This window comes from Synchiropus splendidus, chromosome 17, assembly GCF_027744825.2.
Source record: "Synchiropus splendidus isolate RoL2022-P1 chromosome 17, RoL_Sspl_1.0, whole genome shotgun sequence".
Taxonomy (NCBI): domain Eukaryota; kingdom Metazoa; phylum Chordata; class Actinopteri; order Syngnathiformes; family Callionymidae; genus Synchiropus; species Synchiropus splendidus.
In genome coordinates this window covers 14,880,498-14,902,548 of record NC_071350.1, presented here as the reverse complement: position 1 = coordinate 14,902,548, position 22,051 = coordinate 14,880,498, and the positions used below count along the sequence as shown (strand labels likewise).

Sequence of the window (22,051 nt, the reverse complement as noted above, 5' to 3'; positions counted from 1 at the left end):
AGAAAAATGTAGCGGTTTAAGACGGGAGAGCCAAGTACAGTAGGTAGGAGACTGAGACCGAAGGTCAAGTCCAACAATTTAATAACAAAACAAACCTAATACACACAACTTCAGCACTGGAAGGAAGCAGGAAAAACAAAGAATGAAAAATGCTACGCACAAACTGAATAGCACTCTACATCTACGCTAAAAGGAGGTGAACTAAAAATACAAAACATGAACAGAATTACTCTGTACTTCTACACAAGGAGGAGGCAGGAGAAACTAGACGGTACAAAATGTCAACACAAGAGGGAAACAGAGTCCTGAAAACGAAGTCAAACAGCGTCCATGAGCACCAAACAACCAGAGTCCAAGACAGGAGTAAGTCCACAGGATTGGGGGGAGAGGAGAACCATGGAGAACGGACACAGACATACTGAAAAACAAAGGAGATGCATCAGGAAAAACTCACAAACTCAAAGCGCAAAACTGGTCAACACAAACATGTGGAATTAATTTTGAATTTTTCAGATTTCATTTTCCATGTATTAAATGGGGAACACTGGGAAGCTAACTTGGTAGCTTGACAAGAAGAAAATGGGCGTTGGGAATTGTGATGAGAGTAAGAAGCAGGGGGACACACCCCCTGCCTGGATTCAAGACATCAAAGCACGACGGTGGGACAACACACGGTGTTTGTACCGGCTTGAATATCAAACGTCTGAAACCTTAATAAAGCGTTTCGCGGAATGAAATGACTCTCTCTACTCCTCTGCAGATGCACTTCATGTAGTGATGATGTCGTTACCATGGCAGCAAAGCTGAGACGGAGTGGAAGACACAATCCGGCGGAGGGAGAAAGAGCAGGTAGAGAGAGCGAGGAGAAAGGGAACCACCAGAGGTCCGGCTCAGTCGATCCACATGACTCCACTTAGCCTGTGATTTGACAGTTTTGTGACGACTCGACAAAGTGGAGGAGCAGAAGCTTCACCGCCGCCTCTTGACCTTCTCAAAAACCTCTGCTGAATCGAGCGCCAAAGACCCCGCCCGCGTCTCTCTCTCTCTCTCTCTGATCGGATCGCACTTTACTCAGCGTGAACTTTGCCAAGGTCTGATTTTAGCATCTCGATTGGGTCACCTGATGTCAGAGGTCACAGAGGTGTTTGAGTGCCCCTTTTCTCTTCTAGTAACATCTCAATGAGCCGCACACGAGTCTTTTCTCAGCTCCGTTTGTTCTTGTTTGCCAACCTGACATCCAGCGTGAGGGACGGGGGACATGTGTGCGCGATCTGTCCTGAATGCATTTCTGATGTCACTAACGTGTCGCCAACGTGCAACTGCACTGGAACTGAGCCGGGCGGAGGCGGCGCGCTTGGATGTAAACTGACCTCTAACACCGGAAAACTTCGCGCTTACTCGTGTTTCGTCCTTTGATTTCCTTCTGCTGTGCAATACCATAGAACCATCTCCACGTGTCTGTGGCCATTTAGAAGCTGTGGTGTCGTACGTGTCGTGTCTTCATCACCGTTGTGTAGAGATTTATTTTCTCGCTCCGGTTTCTCAGACATGGAGAAAATGCACTGTGAGTTAAAAAGGCAGACGACTTGAATCGGTGTGTATGTGACCGTCGGTCAAGCGCTCGAACTCGTCCTGGTCTTGTCCTAAATGTTGAGCCCCGAATACACGACACTTTTCCAGAAAGTTCGGTGAAACTCGGACTGAAATTTAAATCCTGATCCAGAGAGCTGGTGTGTTGATGCTTGGGGTCAAGAAATGGAGTCGCACACAATGAGTCGTGAAGGGCAGAAATAACTGATCACTCTTGTGAAGTTCAGGACAAATACTTCTCCATCACTGACCGCTCACATCCCTCATCCGAAACTGCGTCTGAACGCATGGCCGATATCCGCCGTGTATTGGAGGCGACCCAGTATTCCTCACCTAATATTCACGAGGATCCAAATGCACCTAATGCAATACTAAATTTACACATGACCGATCTAAAGTTCAAGTCACGGCAGCCTCTCAGAGAACGTCACGCAGTGATGAACTCCGCCAGCGACAGCAGGCTCCATTAACAAGCCGATTAATGTCAAATCCAAGGTCGTAGAAGTATATAGAGCATAATTATAGCACAAATCTTTGTAGATGGAGCCTCGGCTCTGCTGCACAAAAACACCATTGCTGGGATGTACAGTCAAAAGGGGCAATAATTGATCTGGGATGTTTCTTTTTATATGTGTGTGTTCTATGTCTGTGTTCCGTGTGTGTTTGTGTGGACTTGCCTTCCCTTAGATGCCGAACAGGGTTGCGTTAAGCTGCTCAGGCATGCGTCGTGTTCGATGTCAGTCCAATGTGGCTCCAGACTCAACTGCGGTAACGACTGAGGGCCCGGTCTGTGAGGGGACCTGCAGGTCGGTGAGCAGATCTGAATCACTTGCTTGTGCTTGACTGACCTTGGGAAAGAAAGATGGCCGAACTTGTGAGCAGCTTAAGGAACGCCACAAGTTTGACACAAGGCAGTAGTTCTGTGCTCACCGGCCTGTGATGAAGTCACACTCAGCAGACACGGTTCTGATACACCAAAAGTACTTGCTCACCTGTCCATATGGTCCGAATCTGGTGTCCTAAACACTTGGCCCGGCCACAGGTGTATAGAATCTAGCACCTGGTTTGGATGAATGTGAATGTGGTGATGACTGGCCTTTCACAGAGTCATGACCTGAACCCGCTAGAACACCTTTTTTTTGGGATGAATTAGAGCGGAGACTGAGAGCCAGCCCTTCTCCACCAACATCAGTCTGTCACCTCACCAATGCGCCTTTGAAAGAATGGTCCAAAATTCCTATAAACACAATCCTCCTCCCAGAAGAGTTGAAGCTATAGTAGGTGAAGTTAGAAGGTGGATCCACATCACTATGGGTGAGGAATGGGGTGAGACTTAAGTTCATATGTGAGTCAAGGCAGGTGAGCAAATATATTTGGTCATGTAGTCTAAACACTCCAGCAATGAAAATGCCCAACACCATAACTACATTCCCATTTCATAACTCAATGAACTTTGGTTTGCACTCTTGAAACATAACTGAACGTGGCGAGGAGATTCCTGCTGATACAGTAATATATTTCCATTGTATCTGGACAAAAGATCTGGTTTTGTGCCAGATCCCTTAGTACACAGGGAATATTTAGTCGAAATAGAGAGCAGAAGTGCAACTGTCCAGAGTAGGTGGAGTCATCTCCCATGGATGTCAACTAAACAAGGGAGCAGGATGGAACTAGCAAGAAAAAATGTCTGACCTGACAAAGCCAAAATGGCGCTCATGACTCCGCAAACTCCGCCCACCTGCACATTCAGTCGTCCGTGCCTCGTGGTTTTGCATTTCGCACCTTCCGAACAGGCCGGAACGACAAGAATCAATTGTGTGTTTCATCAGAGAAACGAGGCACTTAAGCCATTTCAACGTTGCTCAGCAGCTGCGACGGTCGATCGCTGAGCGACTTGGTCATCACGATGACCCTCGTGCTGCCGTTAAATAGTCCCATTAAGTCAGTCCCGTCTCGCTGCGTGGGCCCGAACGTCGTTACAGCAGTTGATGCGGCGCCGCCACTCTGAACATCTCACCCTTCAACATCTACCAGCAGAGATTTGGGAGAAATCAGAGCAAGGCCGGTCCATTTCTAGATAATCCACGTGACTTCACTCGTCTCTGTTTAGTTCTTCCTCCGGGGGTTTCTCAGTCAGATTTGGAACCGTTCGCCTGACTGTTAGCGTGTCCTCTGTATATACAGTCGCCAACCACGTGTTTAGATGTTCTCTCTGTGAAGTGACCCAACCCCAGCGGATGACTAACTGTATGTGAGACAATTGATATCTGTAACTGTGTTTGAATGGTTGTGTTGGGAAGGCGTCACCACGCAGCGGGAGGGCGGGGGCCGATGCTAGTCATGTTTGTGTCCATCTCCAGGAGGATTGGGTTTGAGGTGGGCGTGTCAACTGGTATATACCAAGAGTGTCTTCATCCAGAGAGTGGACAGGACAGGGTCTGTCCTCTTACCGCAGGAACATTTTTGCACCAAAGTCATCATCAAAGCGCAGCTTCTTCTTACTCACTATGGACGGATGTTGTCAGAACTCTGAAAGGACTTTAGTTTGTTTCTTTTTGGAGACAAAGGAGTCTTTGTCTATAATTTGCATGATTAAATGTCGTCTTTTTTATTGGCTTGTGTGCCCGGTAAAACGCATGATCATTGTGTGAACTCTCACTTTTACCGGTGGTGTTTGGAAATCGTGACGGAAATTTCTCCATGGGACCTTTTTCTTTTTTAATTTTTTTTTTTTGAACATTCGCTGACATTCATAATCAAGAGTTTTACAATGTAGGTCTGTAACCGTTTGAAGGCTGCCTCGCATGCAGAAATGCAACTTGCAAGTAACGCATCAAACTTCAAACCCAGTTACCACGACTGCATCTTTGTAAAACACCATGAATGTTGACGTCAGTTGTCACCTAGCTAGCTAGACATTGCAGTCTTGTAATACCGCTCTTTATTAAAAGCGTTGCTATTTTCAATATGTGTGTTTGAATGCTCACTCCTCCTTTACGACTATGCCAGCAGCATCGTGGGACGTTGCGATAGGAAGTCAAAAGTACTGTAATATGTGTTTGGTCTGGTCGACAATGTGTGGTGTTCTTAACGTGCTTGCCGAGTCTCGTCCTGTCTGTTGCCGTCATCAGCTGATATTAAAACTCGTCTTCTTGAAACGGGCTGGTTTTTAATGAAACCAGGTTTGTTTATTTTTGCTGACAAACCAGTCCTGCAAGTGTCCTCAGCGAGACAACGGGTTCTAGATTTTTTTTTTTTTTTTGTAGCTCAAACTTTCCAAAAAAAAAAAAAGACTGCTTCAGACCTCATTTCAGCTTCATGCCAATTCACTAGCTCGCAACACTCCCGGACAGCTCTCTTCAGTCATCTGCACTTTACAGCCATCTGAGGGGCAGCCACCAAGTTAAAACCACCAGACTCCATCGTAACTCCCGTGAGGGTCGACGGGACGTTCAATTGATCCGACCAAATTGTCATCTGTTTCAGACCTTCAGTCTGTCCCTGATATTTGAGCAGAAGAACATAGGCACAAGCCTTTCGTTCACTCACAGATGAAGATGTCCAACTTTTGTTCTTTCACCACCAACTTTCTGTCGTGCCAGTTAAGGATCGGTTGGCGACGGAAACCAAGCAACTGTTCGCAGATGATGCTTCAGTCGCAATATGCAGCAGGTATTCTTGCATCACCGTACTCATCCATAGGCAAAGCTCAGAAGAAATATGGCTGAAGTCTGAAGAGACAAGGGGTGGACCCATCTGAGATGGTGTCTGCTAAGCTTCTCTTCATCTCTTTTAACCCTGGCTGCTCGGTGGTTTTGACTTTGTGGCTGGTCCTCTGAAAATACCTTTTTGCAGTGAAGAAACAGCGACTGTCTCTTTCGAACTTTGTTATACCTCAGTAAACCGCCAACAACACTGCAACCACCTCAACCTGCAACGCCGCTCACGGTCCGATCAAGTCTTGTCAGCAGGGAAGTTACCATTTTACTGCTCCAGTGACGGATCTCTCGACAGGATTTTAATGTAAACCGTGTTTATTTTATAAGCATAGTTGTTTTTGAAGGAAACTGGAATAAAACTTCATTTAATGCCGAACATTTCTTTGGGGATTTCTTCACCGGCTTCAGCCGCTCAAGCTTGTGAGGACAATGAATTCTGGTGGGCAAGTTTTTTTCCATGTGAACTGAGGTTTTTTGTTCTTGTGATTGCCCTATCTGTTCTTGGAACTGTGTCTGCTGAACTGCAAATGGTGTCAAAAGTGGGATGTTCCTAAATGTACCACAAGGAGGAACCATGCACAGGTGAAACAAGGCCACCGTCTTTTTCATTTTGTCTAAAAAGGAAGTTGTATGTCTCACTCATTTCCATTGAAGAGTTGAACATATCTGCCTGGGGGAAGGACTGGTTCATGCTGCCCCCTAGGCTGAAGGGCAAGAAAAATAATTGGCCAATGGCAGTGGTCAGTGCAGGTAATGTGGACGGCAGTTCAGGAAGTGGCTCTGAATAAACAAACTTATGAGACAGCAGACACAGAACCAGTTCAAAATTGTTTATTGATAATTAAACATCATAAATGAACAAAAGAACAAAATTTAAAACAAAATGTGTTCGTTCAAACAAGTCGGATGTGGCGTGAAAACTCTCCGTCGGCGAGCGTTGAACCAGCAACAGATCCGGGGTGAAGGGGGAGGAGGGGGCCAGCAAACACATTTGGGAAGTGGAGGGCCTACCGAGGTGCTCTTGAGCAAGGCACTTAACCCCATAGTGGCGTGTAGGTAAAGCGATCGTCCTACAAACACGCCCCGCACCTGAAGTAACGTGGTGCGGCAGCTGCACTGGTGTCGTTTTAGTTGTCAGGAATGTTGGCGCCCAAAATACTGCTGAATCAGCAACACTAGGCGAGGAGGAAAGTGGGCGGGATTCCAATTGAATCAAAAAATAAAAATCTTTCATGGCGACAGCTTCTTGAGGACAGGCCATGAAGTCAGCGATTGGGACGTGTGTGTTGTCACAGGATGTTTGCGTGTGTGTTCTGGGGAGGGGCAGGAGTGTGTGGTCTGAGTGTTTACCTTAGAGGGGGGGCACCCCATCGTCCACAGCAAGTTCTGGCCTAACGCTGCTGACTTCCCCATCCCACGCTACAGCTGCGTGTGGCGTACGTCCAGGGCAAGGGCTCAGTTGGGCTCCCTCCCACTCTAGCTGCAATAATCAGCAAGAGGAAGAAGGTGGCTGGAGCAGCAGCAACAACAAGGCATGCAACTATCAGTGTACATGTGGAATCATGTGGAAATGAAGTGAAGCTACTGTGACGCGAGGCTGACAGTTCTGCCCAACTACCATCTCCAGCAGTCGCTAAGTCAGACGAAACAAAACGCTGTGGAGACCTCAGAAAACCGCGTAAATATCCGTGGATTGTCTTTGAAGGAAATAAACCGGTGAATTGAACCATGATTAGCCTGAGAAGGTAGTGGATGCTTCCTTTGAAGGATCAGACCTCAGAAGCTGGCGGATTTTCCCCCTGAACTAGAACGCTATCTCAGCTTCGGCAGGAATGACAAACCTAACTTCATGTCAAGGATAAAAAAACAAAACAAAAACAAAACAACTGCACTGTAGTCACTTTCAGGCGCTGGAAGGCCGCACTTCCTGCCACTTCAAACTCCTACATGATTTGACCGAGTGATCGTCCGATAATGTATTTACAAAAGTACCAATTGGAATAACTCCAGGTAGAGGACAACTGCTGTACTAAGTGGTCACACGCTTGATCGTTTTCTACGACCTCGAATATGTACAACAAACAATTCAGTCTCGCAAACCTCACACCTTGGTTCTGCTGTGAAACACGAACTGATCATAAATAAGAAAGCCGACTGCAGTTCTGTAACTAAAGAGTGGAGAGAAGAACGCAACATGCCTGTGAGTTCCTCTTCTCACATCAGGACTGTCAAACCTCTCATCCATATGTACATTCGCTTTAATACCACTTGCATTATGAGAAACAAAACTCTAGACACTTCGGCTCCAGATGCTCACTGAAACCTTGCCAGACAGCATCGCACAAGACTGACACCTGAGTGTAGAAAAAGGCCCGCTCTGACCCGACAATATGTCTGTTCCGTTTCAACGCCTCTCAAAACTTAAACATCTGAACACGTCAGCCAGGAGAAATGAAGACTAGAAGGAGATGCGTCGGGTGAAGTCACTGAAACTTGGCTCCCAAACTGGTGTTTAAAACGGTCCCTCATCTAGTTTGTGTCGTGTGTGGTGCGACTATCGATAAGGGGGTTCTGGCGTGGTGTGAGGGTAATCGTGTCGCTGGGGCATGGATTGCCCGTGTGCGGGTGTCTGCTCATACGGTGTGGATGTGGAGTAGGCTCCCGCTGCGGCATAAGCTCCGGATGAATCATATGCTCCTGCTGCGTAGCCTGCGGAGGCGTCGTAGCTTCCCGTCGAAGTGTTGTAGCTCGCTGAGGAAGCGTTGTAGCCAGCGGCCGAAGCGTCATAACTGGCCGTGGCGTCGTACGTGCCGGGTGGCGGATAAGCTCCAGACGCACCGTACGTGGGGGGCGCCGTGTAGGTCCCCGGGGGCGGCGGGACGGCATTGGAATCTGGGGTGGATGATGGCGGCGGCGGGGGAGGGTTGCTGTAGGCGTACTGAAGGTACTGGTACTGCTGCTGATACTGTTGGTACTGTTGATACTGATGCAACTGCTGGTAGTACTCAGAGTAAGACCTGCGAGAAGGAAGAAGAACACATGATGTAATTACATGTAACTACGATGCAGACATCTCATTACTTCTGGACTTCAAAGGAAAATCAGCATGTTCTGTGATCTAAAAGGGAGTTTGTCTCATTCTTTTAAAGAAAGCAACCATCATTGAACTTGTACCTTGCAACAGGATCTGAAGCATCAGCTGTGGTGGCTGCCGTGGACGCATCCTCCGACGCTCCAGGTGGAGTTGGCAGCAGCGTGCGGCGCTTTGATTTGATCTGTGCGAAGGAGCCGGGGACGGGGTCTGGAAGCAGCGGGGCTCGGTTGCCTCGGATTGGGCTTCGGTCGCGCTCATTTTCTGCCGACGCCGCTGTGCCCGTCGCCTTCTTTCCCGCCTGCTGCTCTGCCAGAACCTGCGAGTCACACTAGGCGTTACGTTTCTGTTCATTGGTATCCTGCTTTTGACCCCATGTTATTGCCACTATAACTTGAAAGAATGCATCATTAAACGGTAACGCAAACTTTGGCTGTATCCCATTTCTCACCCTAACACTAGCACTTGGTTCTGAGTGCCCTCCGACGACAAAGTGAAGAATTGGGACGACACTTCATGACGTCACATGTAAAGACAACGTGTCATTGGCTGCCAAGCTGAGTTTTGTTTCCTGCATATTGAGTGTTGGGGACGTTTCGGACATGCCAGCTCCAACGTTTTTGCATTGGCGCTGATGATCTCACTTGGTTTGGTGAACCAGCAGAGAAGAAATGGGCGGAAATTGCGGTGATCTGTTAGAGGTACGACGATGTTAGCATTAGCCTGGATGCTAGCCGACTGTTGTTTGTTAAGAAGAAATAAAAACATACTGTTGTACATACATGTTGTATTGTTCCTGTTGTCGGACACAGTAGACCATTTGGGTCACTAACGTGTGATTTCAGAGAAAGTATACAAACGGAAGAGTAGTCGTCCTCACTAAAATGTCCCTGTTATCCTAACCAACATTGTTTTTCAATAAAGTACTTTGGTATCTTGGAAATCTATCCACACTTCATATTCACACTTCATTTCAAGTCACCCTCGGTTTGAAGGGATCAGATCAAGTGGTGAGCGGCGAGTGCTCTCTGTCTTAGGGAGTATTGGGACACACTACACTTACACATGAACGCGCAAAACCCAGTGTTAAAGAGTGAGAAATGGGACACAGCCTTTGTCTACAGCTAGTTTTGTTAGCGCTTGTGCATCCACTGCACTTCCGCACCTTTTGTGTGTCTAAACTCCTGACTATGTAGTTAAGTCACTGGTTCCAGTGAACTGAACCATTGGTGCGAGTCAGTATCCTAGGTGCTGTTGTAACCATAGGTCAATAGTCCAATAAGATTTACTTCCTTCTGCAAATATTTCATTAGAAGATCATTATTATGCAAATATTTTTTTTCAGATTGATTTTACCCCCCTAGTAAATAAAACTCTAGGCCCCTTTGCCCATTAAGTCGTCATTTAATGACCTGTGAAAACATGAGCCAACTGTACTGTACCAATTAAATAAATAAATACATACAAAATGAAACCACAGACAGGCACCGGATTATAGTCCACATTATCCGAGTGTGGCGACTCGCGAGATGGCCAAGGTAAGACTCCAAAAGGGTCGAGAATCGGGGCATTTCGATCATATTTGTCAAAATTACCGGGCGAAAACACCCTTTTCATGGAAACCAGTGTGATAACACTACGAACAGGGCATCATACAGGAATAATCTGCTGAGAAAAGACTGCAGTTCAGGGCGTCCTCAGGACACCCAGGCTGAATTATGTGACCCATTTCCAACCAACCGTGAAGGTTTTATTGAAACACGTTGGTCCATTTGGCAGTTATTCTACTAACAAACAGGTCCCTAGAAGCAGCAACATCTTACCTTCTGTCCCTCTTGAAAGAACTTTGCTCTTGCTGCCTCGAAAAGAGTTGTTGGATCCGGCGTCGGCTGCAGCTCCGGTTCGGCTGCGACACTCACCGGCGCAGCATGATGATTTGTCATATCCTGATACACCTGATCAGCGACTGTCCCATACACCTGGCTGGCGAGAGCGCCGTATATCACCCCGTCTGCTCCTTTAGAGCTGGTGATTCCCCTTAGGGCGGCGTAGGTGGGGTCGAAGGAGGTGGTGTTGTAGAAGGAGTTGTGGACACTTTGCTGCACCTGCGCAGTAACAAAGGAAGATGACTTCTCATTGGGTTCAGAGGTGAGAATGTTAAGACATGATCTGGATGACCAGTGATGCTCCCACCTGGATCGGCAGTCCAGCCGCAGCCGCAGCAGCTGCGGCGAGCACAGCCGCCTGACTCTGGTGATGTTCCATCGAGGGAGACGGTCGGGGAAGAAGGCCTTCCCTACCACCTACAACAAAGAAAAATGTGTTAGACATCCACGATCTGAATTACTGAGTGAATTTTGGGAATCAAAAGACGATTTCTTGACACACAGGATATTTACAATTCATATCAGTGCTGAAACTGTTGCAAAACTAATAAGTTAAAAACTGATTACTAGCATTTGATAGTCATCTTGCAATGTTTATCAGGAATCCGTAGCAAGTTGTGAATCCATCTGTTTTCAACTGTAAAGTGTAGCATTCAAGCCCAAAATACCTCCTGATGACATCAGCTGGTTGGCCAAAGGTTGAGCTTTGGAGAGCTCTACAGCCAGCTGCCGGCCCTTAAAGAGAGTTCCATTGAGCGCTTCGATGGCTGTCATGGCGTCCTCCTTCCTCTCCATGTGTACAAATGCATAACCGACATTTGAGCATAATCTTGCTGTGGAGGGGAAAAGAATGATTATGATGACTGAGAAATAAAAACAAAAATTATTAACTATATTTTAAAGTCGCTGTATTTTCCAAGACTGACTCACCTTTCACTTTATCACAATCTAAAACTCTTCCGAAAGTTGAAAAAAGCCCATGTAAATCATCTGCTGAACACGTAGCACTGAGGTTCCCTACAAACACTTTAGTGGAGTTAGGCGGTCGAGCCCGAGATTCTTCCACCACAAGCGGCCGGCCTCGATACTCCTTGCCGTCGAGATGCCTTATGGCCCTGCAAAAGCAAAGACACTGCTCAGTAACAGCAAATAACACTTTGCTGGGTCTTTTATTCTGAATTATGAAGTGACACAAAAACACTTTTTCAGTTCCTCTGCTAACCACGACACACATGGAGGTTATGGTTCATGACTGAATGGGTTTCAGGCCTAAAAAAAAATAAGAATCCAAATGTATTTCCATGTCCCTCATTTGATACAGCAAAGAAACAGGCGGGCATCCAGGACACAGTACATCTGTTCAGAGGGGTTACTTACTTGTCTGCAGCCCCCTCTCCTTTTAGGGTTACGAAGGCATATTGTCTCAGCAAGGAGCAGGTGTTGATCTCCCCAAACGGAGAAAAGAGTTTGTTAAGCTCATCCTGGGTCGCATCTAGAGGTAAGTTACCCACAAACAACTTCACGTTTTCACCGCTCATCTCTCGACCGACCAAGCATCTGCAAGAGAATACAATCCTGTGGTCAGGTATAAATAGTGGTAAAGAACATTTAAGACGTTTTTTTTTTTAAATAAAATGACTTGTTGACGAGGCGATCGAAGTTAGCACCGCCATAAACTCCCGGGCTAATGGGGCTGTTAGCCAGTCTCCAGCATAACACGCAAATAACTCCTACGGAACCCTACGGAGCAAGCAATTGTCCCGTTCATAGTATTTTAATCTCTGCACTTAGTAGGCGAACATGTAGTCGCTGAATCATCGCTAAACCCCATAATGAAATGGAGACCTATGTAGCAGCTAGCTAGCTCGCGTTAGCCTTAGCCGAGGGAGCTAACAACACAACACCGTGCTAAACACGAATCGCAGGCGGAAGGGAATCACGATCCGACACTCTACTCGCAAACCAGCAGCCGAGGGCGCGAAGAAAGCACGATTATACGTGCAAAAACAACGGGAATTGAGTGTACAATAGCGGCGGGGATTTCTTACCCAACGCGGTCCTGGAGCTGTTCAACAATCACATCCGGCTCCGGTCCGCCGCGGCGTCATCATAGGGGGCGCTCCGCTTCAGTTGGAACTCATTTGAACGTTTTAACCCTATTATTTCACTCGAGACTCGCTCATTTGGAATCAAAGACATGGGCGTTAAGTTGCCTTCAAATATACTGTATATATTTTTTAAAAACAAAGGCTTGAGTATTCACTTTTTTTGTGCAAATTTCTGCTCCTTTTTCTTTTCTTATTTTTTGTTTTCAATATTACACTGTCATCAATATTAGTAGCCGACAATGTGCCTGTAGGCGGGGTCTCTTTATAAAAGACATATTTGTATGCACCCTGGACCTCAGGGAAGCTGGATAATATGGATGGATTTGCGCTGTTTTGACTTAGATATATATACATTTCGGTGTTGGTTTATTAAGTGATGAAGAAACTTTGGAAGAGCCTGCCTAAGAAGATCGGGTGGAGATAGCTGTTAAACCCTCGATGTAGAACTAGTCCCATCGTAATAATATGTCGCTCAAAAATAACTGTCTGATCTGGTAGCTTTTATTGAAGAACAGTTCCATTGTTCCGCAATACACTTCCAGGTGAGAGCAGGTGGGCGGAGCCATAGCAGCACACGTCACGACAGGTCGCGGTCTTGCAGTCTGGAGAACGCTTTGAATCGCTGTCAAGTTACACCAGAAGCTTCAGATAAATGGATCCATGTGGGGTGAGACCAGCGATTGTCGGTGAACCGGTAAATATGCGAATCTTGTTTTGTTGGCTGTGATGGCGGACCAAAGCCTTGATAGAGTTTGTCAACAAACGGAGAGGAAATGTTGAATTTGCTCTGGTTAGCTGTCAACTACGGCGTAACTACAGTAAATTGGAGACGCGCGTGTGTGAGAGGGTGTAAACATGGAGATTTCATTTTTGTGTGTGTGTGTATTTCCTTCATGTCCAGAGGTTCATACTTCCCTGAGACTGTCTGAGCTGCTGCGCTTCACCAAGTCTGAACTTGCTGACACAATCCAGGTAGATTTACTAGGTGTGTGTGTGTGTGTGTGTGTGTGTGTGTGTGTGTGTGTGTGTGTGTGTGTGTGTGTGTGTGTGTGTGTGTGTGTGTGTGTGTGTGTTATGAAGTGGAGCCATTATAACTTCTTATACGTGCACGTGTTGGTGGGTTTCTGCTTGGAAATTCAAATGGGTGTTATTAGTTTCAATGTGTGTTAAGTTGATATAAATATAAATTCCAGATCTGTTTTAATAATACAGTGGAACCTCGGTTCTCGACCACAATCCGTTCCAGATGGCCGTTCGAGAAGCGATTTGTTTGAAATCTGAATGGATTTTTCCCATTACAATGAATGGAAAAAGAAATAATGCGTTCCAAGCCTTAAAATAGGCTTTTGTAGGAGTGAATGTAGAGTGTCTGCTGCAGGTGGCTGTTCCTCTATGTGTGTGGCCGCTGCATGTGGGAGGGGTTGCCGAGTGAGTGACGTCTCTCCAGAAGTGAAGAGGTGCCCGGTGCGTGTCCAGCTCTGAATGTGCGCTTCTGTGCAGTTTGGCTGTGACAAAGTCATAAACCAAGTCACGCTCTGTCCCAGACTCGCCTCATCCCTGTCCCAGCTCCAGCCCACAACAGGACATCAAACCCTGGAGTGAGCGCTCCAGCACCTCCCCTGTGACACTCTACCACGGTCCAGTGCGGAAACTGGAAAGGTTTTACAACTCAATATGAAGAAAAAACAGTCAGGAAATGTAGCTAATGGGACACGTCTGCATACAGAGGCTGCATTATACACAATAACAAAGCACGTCGTGGGTCAGATGATCGGACCGCGCATGTTATGTTTTTTTCTGGCTTTTTTCGGGGGCGTTTCAGTTCTGGATTTTCGTTCAAAAACGAAACCGAAAGACGTTCGAAAACCGAGGTGTACCACTGTAATAACTTCACATCTTTCAACATTCCACCAACAGATGGCGCTGCAGGAGGACCCCCTGTATGATTTCCCAGAGCCCAGTCAATCATCCCAAAAGAAGTTTTTGGGCCACCAAAGAGGACGAGGTTCGCTGAGGAGCATCAGCGTTCTGGACCGTCTTCTGCTCACGGTACCGGTCTGGCTGCAGCTGTCCATCAACCCGGCCACAGCGCTGCACATCCTGCAGAGGGAACCTCCTGGGGTCAGTGAGGCCTTGAAACCTTCACATCTCTGATGATGTTTCATTGTTATACTACACACTGGGTGGATACAGTCTTTCGGGTCGGTAACAATCCGGTCCTCTCTTGCAGACATTCTTGGTGCGCAAGTCTCGCACGTCGCAGACGAATGTTCTGTGCGTGCGACTGGCCGACGACAGCGTCCCGTCATTTGTGCAGCAGTTTGGAATCAGAGAGGAGCATCCCAGTAAGAGCCCCACACAGACACAGAGACCAGGAATGATCACGATCTTTAGCTCCGCAGATGAAGATAGCAACTGTCAGGTGCATTTGTTAATCCTGCTTTTCATTCCAGCCCTGTCTCTGGAAACCTCTGCTATCAGCTTCCCGGATCTTCCCAGACTCATTTCCTTCTACTGTGTCAGCAGGTAAAGTCCCATACTGACAGTTAAATATGAGAATAAGGTGAAGAATCTGCAAGGCTTAGTGCTATCTGATGACATTATGGTATTTTTCTGGCTCTCCACTATCACTAAATGTATTCTAAAGGTTTGTAATGTCACGTTCCATGTGTGTCAGAGACGTCCTCCCATTCCCTCTGGAGCTTCCTGAAGCCATCGCCAAGGCCACGTCACACAAGGAGCTCGAGTCCATCTCTCACATGGGAATAGGTTTGTGCTCGAAAGAATTATTCAACTCCAACCCTCAAACCTGAAGCACAATAACGTCTTCTTTGTCTTCAGAATTCTGGAACTCACACCTCAACGTTCGTGGACCGCGTTCAGCACCAAAGTCTGATGAGGAAAAGCAGCCTGGTGCTGAGAGTTCAGCCCCTGCTGCTGCACCTCCTCTCCCTGCTGCTTCACCACAGTTACCCCCTGACGCAGACACTCAAGCTGACTCAAAGTCTGAGGGCCAAGAATCGGGTCAGAATCCCACCTTGTTCCACGAGTTCTGCCCCATCACGACGCGCAGCCCTCTGGAGTTGGATTGCGGTTCGGGCCAGGGCGCCCTCTGCTTCATCAACCCTCTCTTCCTGCAGTCTCAGAATGTTCTGTCACGGCGCCGCCTCTGTAAACGCAGCCTGAAGGTGCGAGTGTCCACCGAGACCTCCACGCTGCTCTCACCTCCTTTGGCTCCTCCGCCGCCACCTCCCTTACTGCCCAAAGCCAAAGGTCTCAAACGGGGTGCTGCAAAGCCAAACCAAGAAGAAGACCAGTCCGGCCAGTTCCTGACTGCCGACATAACTGGAGGACCCCAGGTACCTGAGGTAGAACAGCCTGAAGACGAAACTCTGGCGACGATCCCGGAGTTTCTGCCCAGTGACTACATGGACCCGACTTCAGTCACCTCACAACCATCGCTGTCTCCTTATCTACCGCCTCCACTCCCAGCCAAAGCAAGTGCAACACACTCACCAGCCAGTGACCCCCCCGCGGCCGCACCTGCTCTCTCACCGTATCAGTTCCCATCTCCTTCCCCAAACCCCTCTTTCTTTCTTGCTCCATGTGAGTCAGCCGGTGATTCCCCTTCACTTTCACCATATCAGTCGCCCTCTCCCTCACCAAGGGCCCTGTTACCTCTCTCACCCTTCACCTCCCTTTCCCTGACTCCGCTTGCTGAGCAGGTCTATGACCGACCAGTGACTCCTTCAGACCTTCAGATACCAGAGGGAGAGGTGACTGAGGGGGACCAGGTGAAGGAAACATGTAGAGATAAGCAAATGCCTCAAGAGGAAAATCATCTGGTTCCTGCGTCACTAAATAACACTGATAGCTGCAGTTCATTCAGCAGCCTGGAGGAGGCAGCAGAAGCCCAATCATCCCAATAACCTCTGAAATCTTTTAATAGAATGTTTTTAGTTCACGTTCTTCTTTTATTTCATTTATGATGCGGCCATTTGTCATGGTCTGGGTTTTTCAGTATCCTCAGAACTATGGCCTGTGAGCAAATGCGAACATCTTTAAACAAACTTTTTTTTTTTACATCCTATCATTACTTTGTTAAATCACTCCCACTTCATAAACTCAACTTTGCTAGCACCACTCTGCCTCTCAGGGTGTCACAGTGATGTGTCCAATTGGTGGAAATTTGAGGTCTGAATTGAATGCGTCTCTGCGACAATGATGTTTGGTGACGATGTAGTGATTTGTATTGAGCGTATGGAGGAGTGGAATGGAGGTGACAATATGTGAGCAGAATGCTCCATATTTCTGACAGTCCCTGAATGCATCATCAAATATCTGCTTCAACTTTTAAACAGGCACAGCAGCTCAACTGACAACTGGTGAGTGTAAAAGGAAGATTAAGGTCTGAAGTGTTTCAATAAACTGATCCAACACTGCAGACGGAAAGCTCAGAAAGGAAATGTCCCAATAGATCTAATGACCCAATGTTAAATTACCAAGTCACTCAGCTTTAGATAAATTAAAGAAGTGCAATCACAAGTTTCTTTTGTGTGGAATCTTTGTACTGATGAATTTATAAAAAAACAAGCTCTTATCCCAAGTATTTTAATCTTGATCCCACATGACATCATCATCACACCAGAAGCCAAAAAAACCCACAATCACACAGTCCATTTGACAAAATTTGTATGAGGTACTTACTGTCTTCAAATTTAACAGTCGATTAACAAAATTGCAAAAACAACATTGGCTAAGACAATTTCACTTATTAGTCACTTATCATTTCTGGTTCTGCTTCGCTCTCAGTAGGTGTCACCTGAAAGGCTTCTGCATTGTAGCGTTTCAGATTTCTGCCTTGTTTTTTTTTTTTTTTTCTTTTAAATGGTGGATCACGAGCACCAGCAGCAGGAGTCTGCCCTGCTCAGCTCCAAGAGGTCCAACTCCAGCTGCTCACAGTCCTCGTGGAAGCGCTCGGTGAAGGACTGGATCAGACCGGACATGGAGCCCTCGTACTCCAGCAGCTCCACATTCTCACCTGAGATTCAAAGCAAAAGTAGACATGAGCTTGTGACATTTAAGGTTAAAAACTGAAGTCTACCGTCATCAAAAGGTTCACCAACCGTTGACTCGTGTGTTGGCCTGGACGAACATTTTGCGATCTTCCTTTCTCAGGATAACGGTCTCACGGAGACGCAAGAAGTTGTGAGCACCGCTGTCTGAGACTGAGGAGTATTTATCGTAGAGTGCCCGGCCACCATCCACGTCAGCCGTGGACTTCAGGACCTTGGAGGAGACAGCAGGGATCGTGAGGCAGCTGCAAGGGTTTGTTTGGAAGCTACATAGCAAGACGAGTACCTGCAGTTTACAGAGGAACTTGTGGATGGCCAGCTTGCCCACGGTGCAGATCTTACTCCGGTCAATTGTGATCCTGGCGTCCGGTTTCCCGTCTTTACCCGTGACCTCCTTCAGAGTGACCAGACCTTCGCCCGCCTCTAGCAGCACTCGCAGGATGACAAAGCGAGCCTGCATGTGAGCCTGACGCGTTCAGACAAGACACAGCAGTAAAACATCACTCACTCTCACTCACATGAGAAGACATTTAATCTCTTCTTAACACTTTACCTGTCTCCAGCTCTTGCTCTCAGGTGTGTAAAACTCCAGACCCAGGAGACCTGCTCTAACCATGCTGAGCCAATTTACATACACCACATCTTCTGCCTCCTGGCCAGAATGTCCAAATATGCTGGAAGAAAACAGAACAATTGTGTTCTGAATAAACCCTGATGGTACTGGAAGACAAGCAACAAACATTTGACTTTCAAAAAGTATTTAGGGCCAGGCCGAAGTGAGTGTGAGACGGACCTGAGCACTTCCTTGTTGAGACACAAGTAAAGACCGACGCATTCTGCACGACACTCCTCATAAGATGAGGCGATGGTGGTGAATTTACTGTCCCACGTTTCACTGCCCTGGTACCAGCTGGACACCTGGGAGCAGACACGGGTCATGCGTTTGTTTCCGACGGGTCGGAGGAAAGCAATCTCACCGGCTCGCCCGTTTCCGGGTTGACAACCTTCTCCCGGTCAAAATTGAACTTGCCGGTGTCGTCCTACAGAGAAACAGGAAGGCATCAGAAAGGACATGATCACAGTGAATAAATGTAAATTCTTTTTTCAACATTTGTTTGGCTGACCTGGACGAACAACTTGCCACTGCCGTGTCCCAGCAGCTCATGAAGTCCAACCTGTACCTCAAATGACGGACTCTTCCACTTGATGAAGAGATCCTGGGGTGAAACACAGGAGAAAGTTCAGGAGTGGATCACCAAGAGGAGGAGGCTCTCAGGACAACACACCTTGTCATCCTCCTCCAGGAAGGTGACCTTCTCCTTCTCTGTGGCGTAGGCCACAGCCAGCACGTTTCCCAGCGACACGTTCTTGAATCCCTCCGACTGTCTGATGTCATCATCTACACGAGGAAGCACAGCGAGTCATACAAAGTGCTGCGGCATCATGAAACGGTGCGGAAGGCACGTCACCACACACAGTTAGGAATGTTGATGCCAGCTGGAATTCCACTTCCGGCAAAGGTCAGAACATCCAAGGAGGTGAAGTCTGGTTTGAGAAACTTGTCTTTCTCAAACTCCCGGGGCCAAGGAAGCTCCGGCAGCAACACTTCCGCTGAGCTCACCAGTTTGGCAAAGCGCTCGCTCATAGCCTTGTTCACAACCGCCACGAAACCTTGAGAACAAAAAGAGCAAATGCTCTCAGATGAAATATTAAAGGCACTGATGTTTCAAAATTGTTCATGGTGCTAACCTTCAAACTCCCCTCTGGATCCAAACGGATCCCTGTAGCTCTCAATGAAGCCAATGTAGCTGAAAAACGGCGAGCGAGAAGGTGAAGCGAGGTCAGGATTTGAAGCGCAAATGGCGGAGTGAGCTCACCTCTCAACAATCGGACCCTTATCTTTGATCCAGAAGCGCGAGCCTTCTTTGTGAGCCTCCACTGAGCCGAGGGAGAAGCTGCGCCTGTATTCCTCAATCATCCGTCGCTGGTTCTCGTTTGCTGCGTAGGCCTAAGTAATTTCCAGGGCAAGAAGTACAAGTGAGACGGAGGCAAAAGAGGGTCAGATCCAGAATCAACTGGTGACCTTCATCCTCTCACCTGGGCCTTTTCCAGATAAAAACAGACTTTCTCCATTATCGGAGCGTAATCTCCTCGTTTCACTGTGAACTCTTTGTCTTCGAAACTGAAGGTGCCACAGCAAGACTCACATTCGCCGTCGACAGCACAGTCTGGGGAGGTACAAAGGCATTTGTTCGTCACTCCAGCGACACAACACGAAACACGACCCAAATAAAACACACCTTTCTTGATGGCGGACGCCAAGCGCACCTCATAGCAGGCTTTGGCTCCGATGTCCTTCTTGAAGAGGCGTGTATTATAAGCCGAGAGTTTCTGGAGGAAACAAAAGAACACTCAGACAAAAGCGAGGTGACTTGTTGTAGGTCGTGTATGTGACTCACTTTTGAGTCAAGGAACTTCTGAGCCAGCTCAGCATCCTCCATGCAGCAGTTCCCGGAGAAATATGTGGTGATTCCCTAATGAGACAAGAGATCGTTGAGTAATTTCTTGAAGCCACATTAAGAGTCATGAGAATTTAAATTCACCTTGTCACCGAGCCCCAGCTGCTTCTGCTTGTCTTCCAGAGAGTAGACGAGACACGAGCAGCTGTCCCACAGTGCCTCCATCTCAGCAGGCTGCTCCTGAAAGGCCTGACTGGCCTTCACCAGAGCTCCCATCTTGTCCTGGAGGTTCACAAAGATGGCACATGTTGATAGTGTAATGGAACAAGTGATAAAGATGTGGGACTTTAGGCTTTATGGATACAGTGAGACAAAACGTGCGCAAGACTGAATTCTCACCTTTGGCAGATTTGGGACAAATTTTGTGTCTCCAAAAGACTTATAGTTGCCCATGTTTGCATAGACTCCAGCTGCATACACCAGGAAGGCCTGAAAATGACAGGTAAATTAGCTGAGGTGCATTTCTTGCTGGTGCCATTTCTGGATGAAAAAGTCATACTTTATATTCATCTGCGCTCAGTCCGGCTGCTGTGGCAACTTGTTCCAACTGTGCTGGAGATTGTTTCCTGAAGATCCTCTGGAGCAAGACGAATATGTTTGCGGACTCTGGTGAAGTCTGCAGCAGCACAGCCAAACCTCCATACCTGAGGCGGGAGGGAAAAAAACTCATGGAGTTCACCCTTCAATTAAACTATTTTTAAAAACATACTTTAATTTATGGGAAAAAATTGTGTTATTTTAAGATAAACATGATTTTTGATAACATATTGACATTGACAAAATCTAAAACAGGAGACAGTAGGACACAATGTGAGTAATTTGATGCAAAAACAATTTAATTATGTTACTATCTTGAATATTATCATTGTTTTGTGGAGGATGTCAACTTCATCAAACTCCACCAAGAACTAACAGTAAATGGAAAAAAACATATTAGAGTTGCAGCTCAAACTCCTTCGGGTTATGACACACTTACCAGGCAGCGCGTGACAGGTAGTGCGCATACATCTTCTCCTGAGGGGAGAGCAACCGAAATGCCTCAGCGCAGTCCAGCGCAGAAATCCCAATGCTGTTGGGCAGGTAATACTGGGAGTCCACCATCTCTGGAAGCTTACTGATGGTGAAGAAGAAATGAGACGGAAAAAAAAGAGGTTAACCTAATCCCAACAGAGACAAGAAACATTGAAAGCTGTGGAATGAGATTCCTTTTTTATAGTATTATCAGTTCTCTTTGACTTTCAATGAAACGTGTCACATTATGTAAATCTGGCTGAACAAGAAAAATCAGATTGTTCATCACACAATACAAAACTTCATTGATTATTTTTTGTCAAAGGTAAACAGATCGACAGACTTGCATCACTGATCCCAGGTTGGAAAAGTACAGAAAAAGCATGCACTTGACAAAAAATAATAGTTGCTCATTTTCACCGAGTAAATGTTGGGGTTCATTCTTGGACCGGATCCAGTAGAACCGAATCCATCTACCTGGTCCATCTGGCTGTTTTCTCCCACTGAGACACGCCATTAACTTGTGCGTCAAAATCGAAAGTATAATCACTCATTGCAGGAGAAAGGGCGTCCCATAAAACTGTAATGATTCATAGTAAAAAACTTTCCATCATGGACTTCACCCTTCCAATTGATACAACAATTCCCATTCAATTTTACATCTAATTCACATGGAAACAAGGGGTGAAATGACACCACACGCCTGAAATTGCTGTTGGTCGTCAATAATCTCACTTAAACGGGACGAAAATGCAAGTGCTTAAAGTCGCAACAAATTCAATCTAACCGTTAATTGACGTGTCCGTTAGCCCCCATTTGCTAACGCTAAAGCCGGCAACTGTAGTCTCCATTCATTTAATAAAACTTGCTATATTGAGGAGCGTGAGTAAAGTAAATGAATGCCAAGCTGCCTAATAAAGAAAGGCGACATCTGCTTCACGCAACGAAAAATATAGTTTTCAATTGAGACTGTGAGATGAAGTTACCTTATTTAACCGACGTCAAATTGCAGTCTCACGCTTCTTCACTTCCGGTAAGAGTTGCACAAAAAC

At 46.8% G+C, this 22,051-nt stretch overlaps 4 protein-coding genes across 9 annotated transcripts in view; 2 read left to right on the top strand and 2 right to left on the bottom strand.

Annotated features, from left to right (window-relative positions):
• LOC128747965 (phosphatidylinositol-binding clathrin assembly protein-like) overlaps positions 1-6,265 on the top strand; it is a 23,607-nt gene extending 17,342 nt beyond the window's left edge. For 3 of the 4 annotated variants that reach the window (XM_053846259.1, XM_053846260.1, XM_053846257.1), the window contains one exon: positions 761-6,264. In XM_053846259.1, the coding sequence (XP_053702234.1) occupies positions 761-775 (15 nt within the window). In that variant the 3' untranslated portion in view covers positions 776-6,264. Of the gene's footprint in view, positions 1-760 lie in introns of all 4 variants that reach the window. The other variant, XM_053846256.1, reaches the window with a different exon arrangement.
• On the bottom strand, positions 5,774-12,376 carry rbm14a (RNA binding motif protein 14a). Of its 2 annotated transcripts, XM_053846264.1 has the most exons (9): positions 12,335-12,376; positions 11,664-11,843; positions 11,217-11,401; positions 10,955-11,119; positions 10,594-10,703; positions 10,224-10,505; positions 8,484-8,719; positions 7,949-8,326; positions 5,774-6,789 (listed from the first exon to the last, which is right to left on the bottom strand). In XM_053846264.1, the coding sequence occupies exons 2-9, from the start codon at positions 11,822-11,824 to the stop codon at positions 6,786-6,788; spliced, it is 1,521 nt and encodes a 506-aa protein (XP_053702239.1). In that variant the 5' UTR covers positions 11,825-11,843; positions 12,335-12,376; the 3' UTR covers positions 5,774-6,785. The 2 variants fall into 2 exon arrangements, with proteins under 2 accessions (XP_053702239.1, XP_053702238.1); XM_053846263.1 differs by having other exon boundaries at positions 5,777-8,326.
• Positions 11,809-16,925, top strand: LOC128747966 (ras and Rab interactor 1-like). Of its 2 annotated transcripts, none has more exons than XM_053846261.1 (8): positions 11,809-11,883; positions 12,937-13,061; positions 13,296-13,366; positions 14,312-14,515; positions 14,625-14,739; positions 14,848-14,920; positions 15,072-15,163; positions 15,236-16,925. In XM_053846261.1, the coding sequence occupies exons 2-8, from the start codon at positions 13,055-13,057 to the stop codon at positions 16,321-16,323; spliced, it is 1,650 nt and encodes a 549-aa protein (XP_053702236.1). In that variant the 5' UTR covers positions 11,809-11,883; positions 12,937-13,054; the 3' UTR covers positions 16,324-16,925. The 2 variants fall into 2 exon arrangements, with proteins under 2 accessions (XP_053702236.1, XP_053702237.1); XM_053846262.1 differs by having other exon boundaries at positions 12,937-13,088.
• Positions 16,433-22,051, bottom strand: dpp3 (dipeptidyl-peptidase 3). Its single transcript, XM_053846255.1, has 19 exons — positions 21,986-22,051; positions 20,965-21,102; positions 20,488-20,632; positions 20,328-20,417; positions 20,073-20,210; positions 19,929-20,003; positions 19,770-19,860; positions 19,567-19,697; positions 19,347-19,477; positions 19,219-19,277; positions 18,946-19,140; positions 18,756-18,868; positions 18,594-18,686; positions 18,447-18,509; positions 18,263-18,387; positions 18,023-18,143; positions 17,756-17,935; positions 17,521-17,683; positions 16,433-17,435 (listed from the first exon to the last, which is right to left on the bottom strand). The coding sequence occupies exons 2-19, from the start codon at positions 21,087-21,089 to the stop codon at positions 17,290-17,292; spliced, it is 2,184 nt and encodes a 727-aa protein (XP_053702230.1). The 5' UTR covers positions 21,090-21,102; positions 21,986-22,051; the 3' UTR covers positions 16,433-17,289.

Bases quoted from the DNA above. Each gene is read 5' to 3' on its own strand.
- rbm14a (XM_053846263.1), bottom strand. From the start codon at position 11,824: ATGAGCGGTGAAAACGTGAAGTTGTTTGTGGGTAACTTACCTCTAGAT. The intron at 11,120-11,216 runs GTGAGTCAGTCT...TCCCCTCCACAG, and splicing joins AGATTGTGATAAAGTGAAAG to CAAGATTATGCTCAAATGTC. The intron at 8,327-8,483 runs GTACAAGTTCAA...TCCTTCTCGCAG, and splicing joins GCTTCAGATCCTGTTGCAAG to GTCTTACTCTGAGTACTACC.
- LOC128747966 (XM_053846261.1), top strand. The intron at 14,516-14,624 runs GTCAGTGAGGCC...CCTCTCTTGCAG, and splicing joins TGCAGAGGGAACCTCCTGGG to ACATTCTTGGTGCGCAAGTC. The intron at 14,740-14,847 runs GTAAGAGCCCCA...TTTTCATTCCAG, and splicing joins AATCAGAGAGGAGCATCCCA to CCCTGTCTCTGGAAACCTCT.
- dpp3 (XM_053846255.1), bottom strand. From the start codon at position 21,089: ATGGTGGACTCCCAGTATTACCTGCCCAACAGCATTGGGATTTCTGCG. The intron at 19,141-19,218 runs GTTAGCACCATG...TTTGTTCTCAAG, and splicing joins ATCCAGAGGGGAGTTTGAAG to GTTTCGTGGCGGTTGTGAAC. The intron at 17,436-17,520 runs GTTGGTGAACCT...TTTGAATCTCAG, and splicing joins GGCCAACACACGAGTCAACG to GTGAGAATGTGGAGCTGCTG.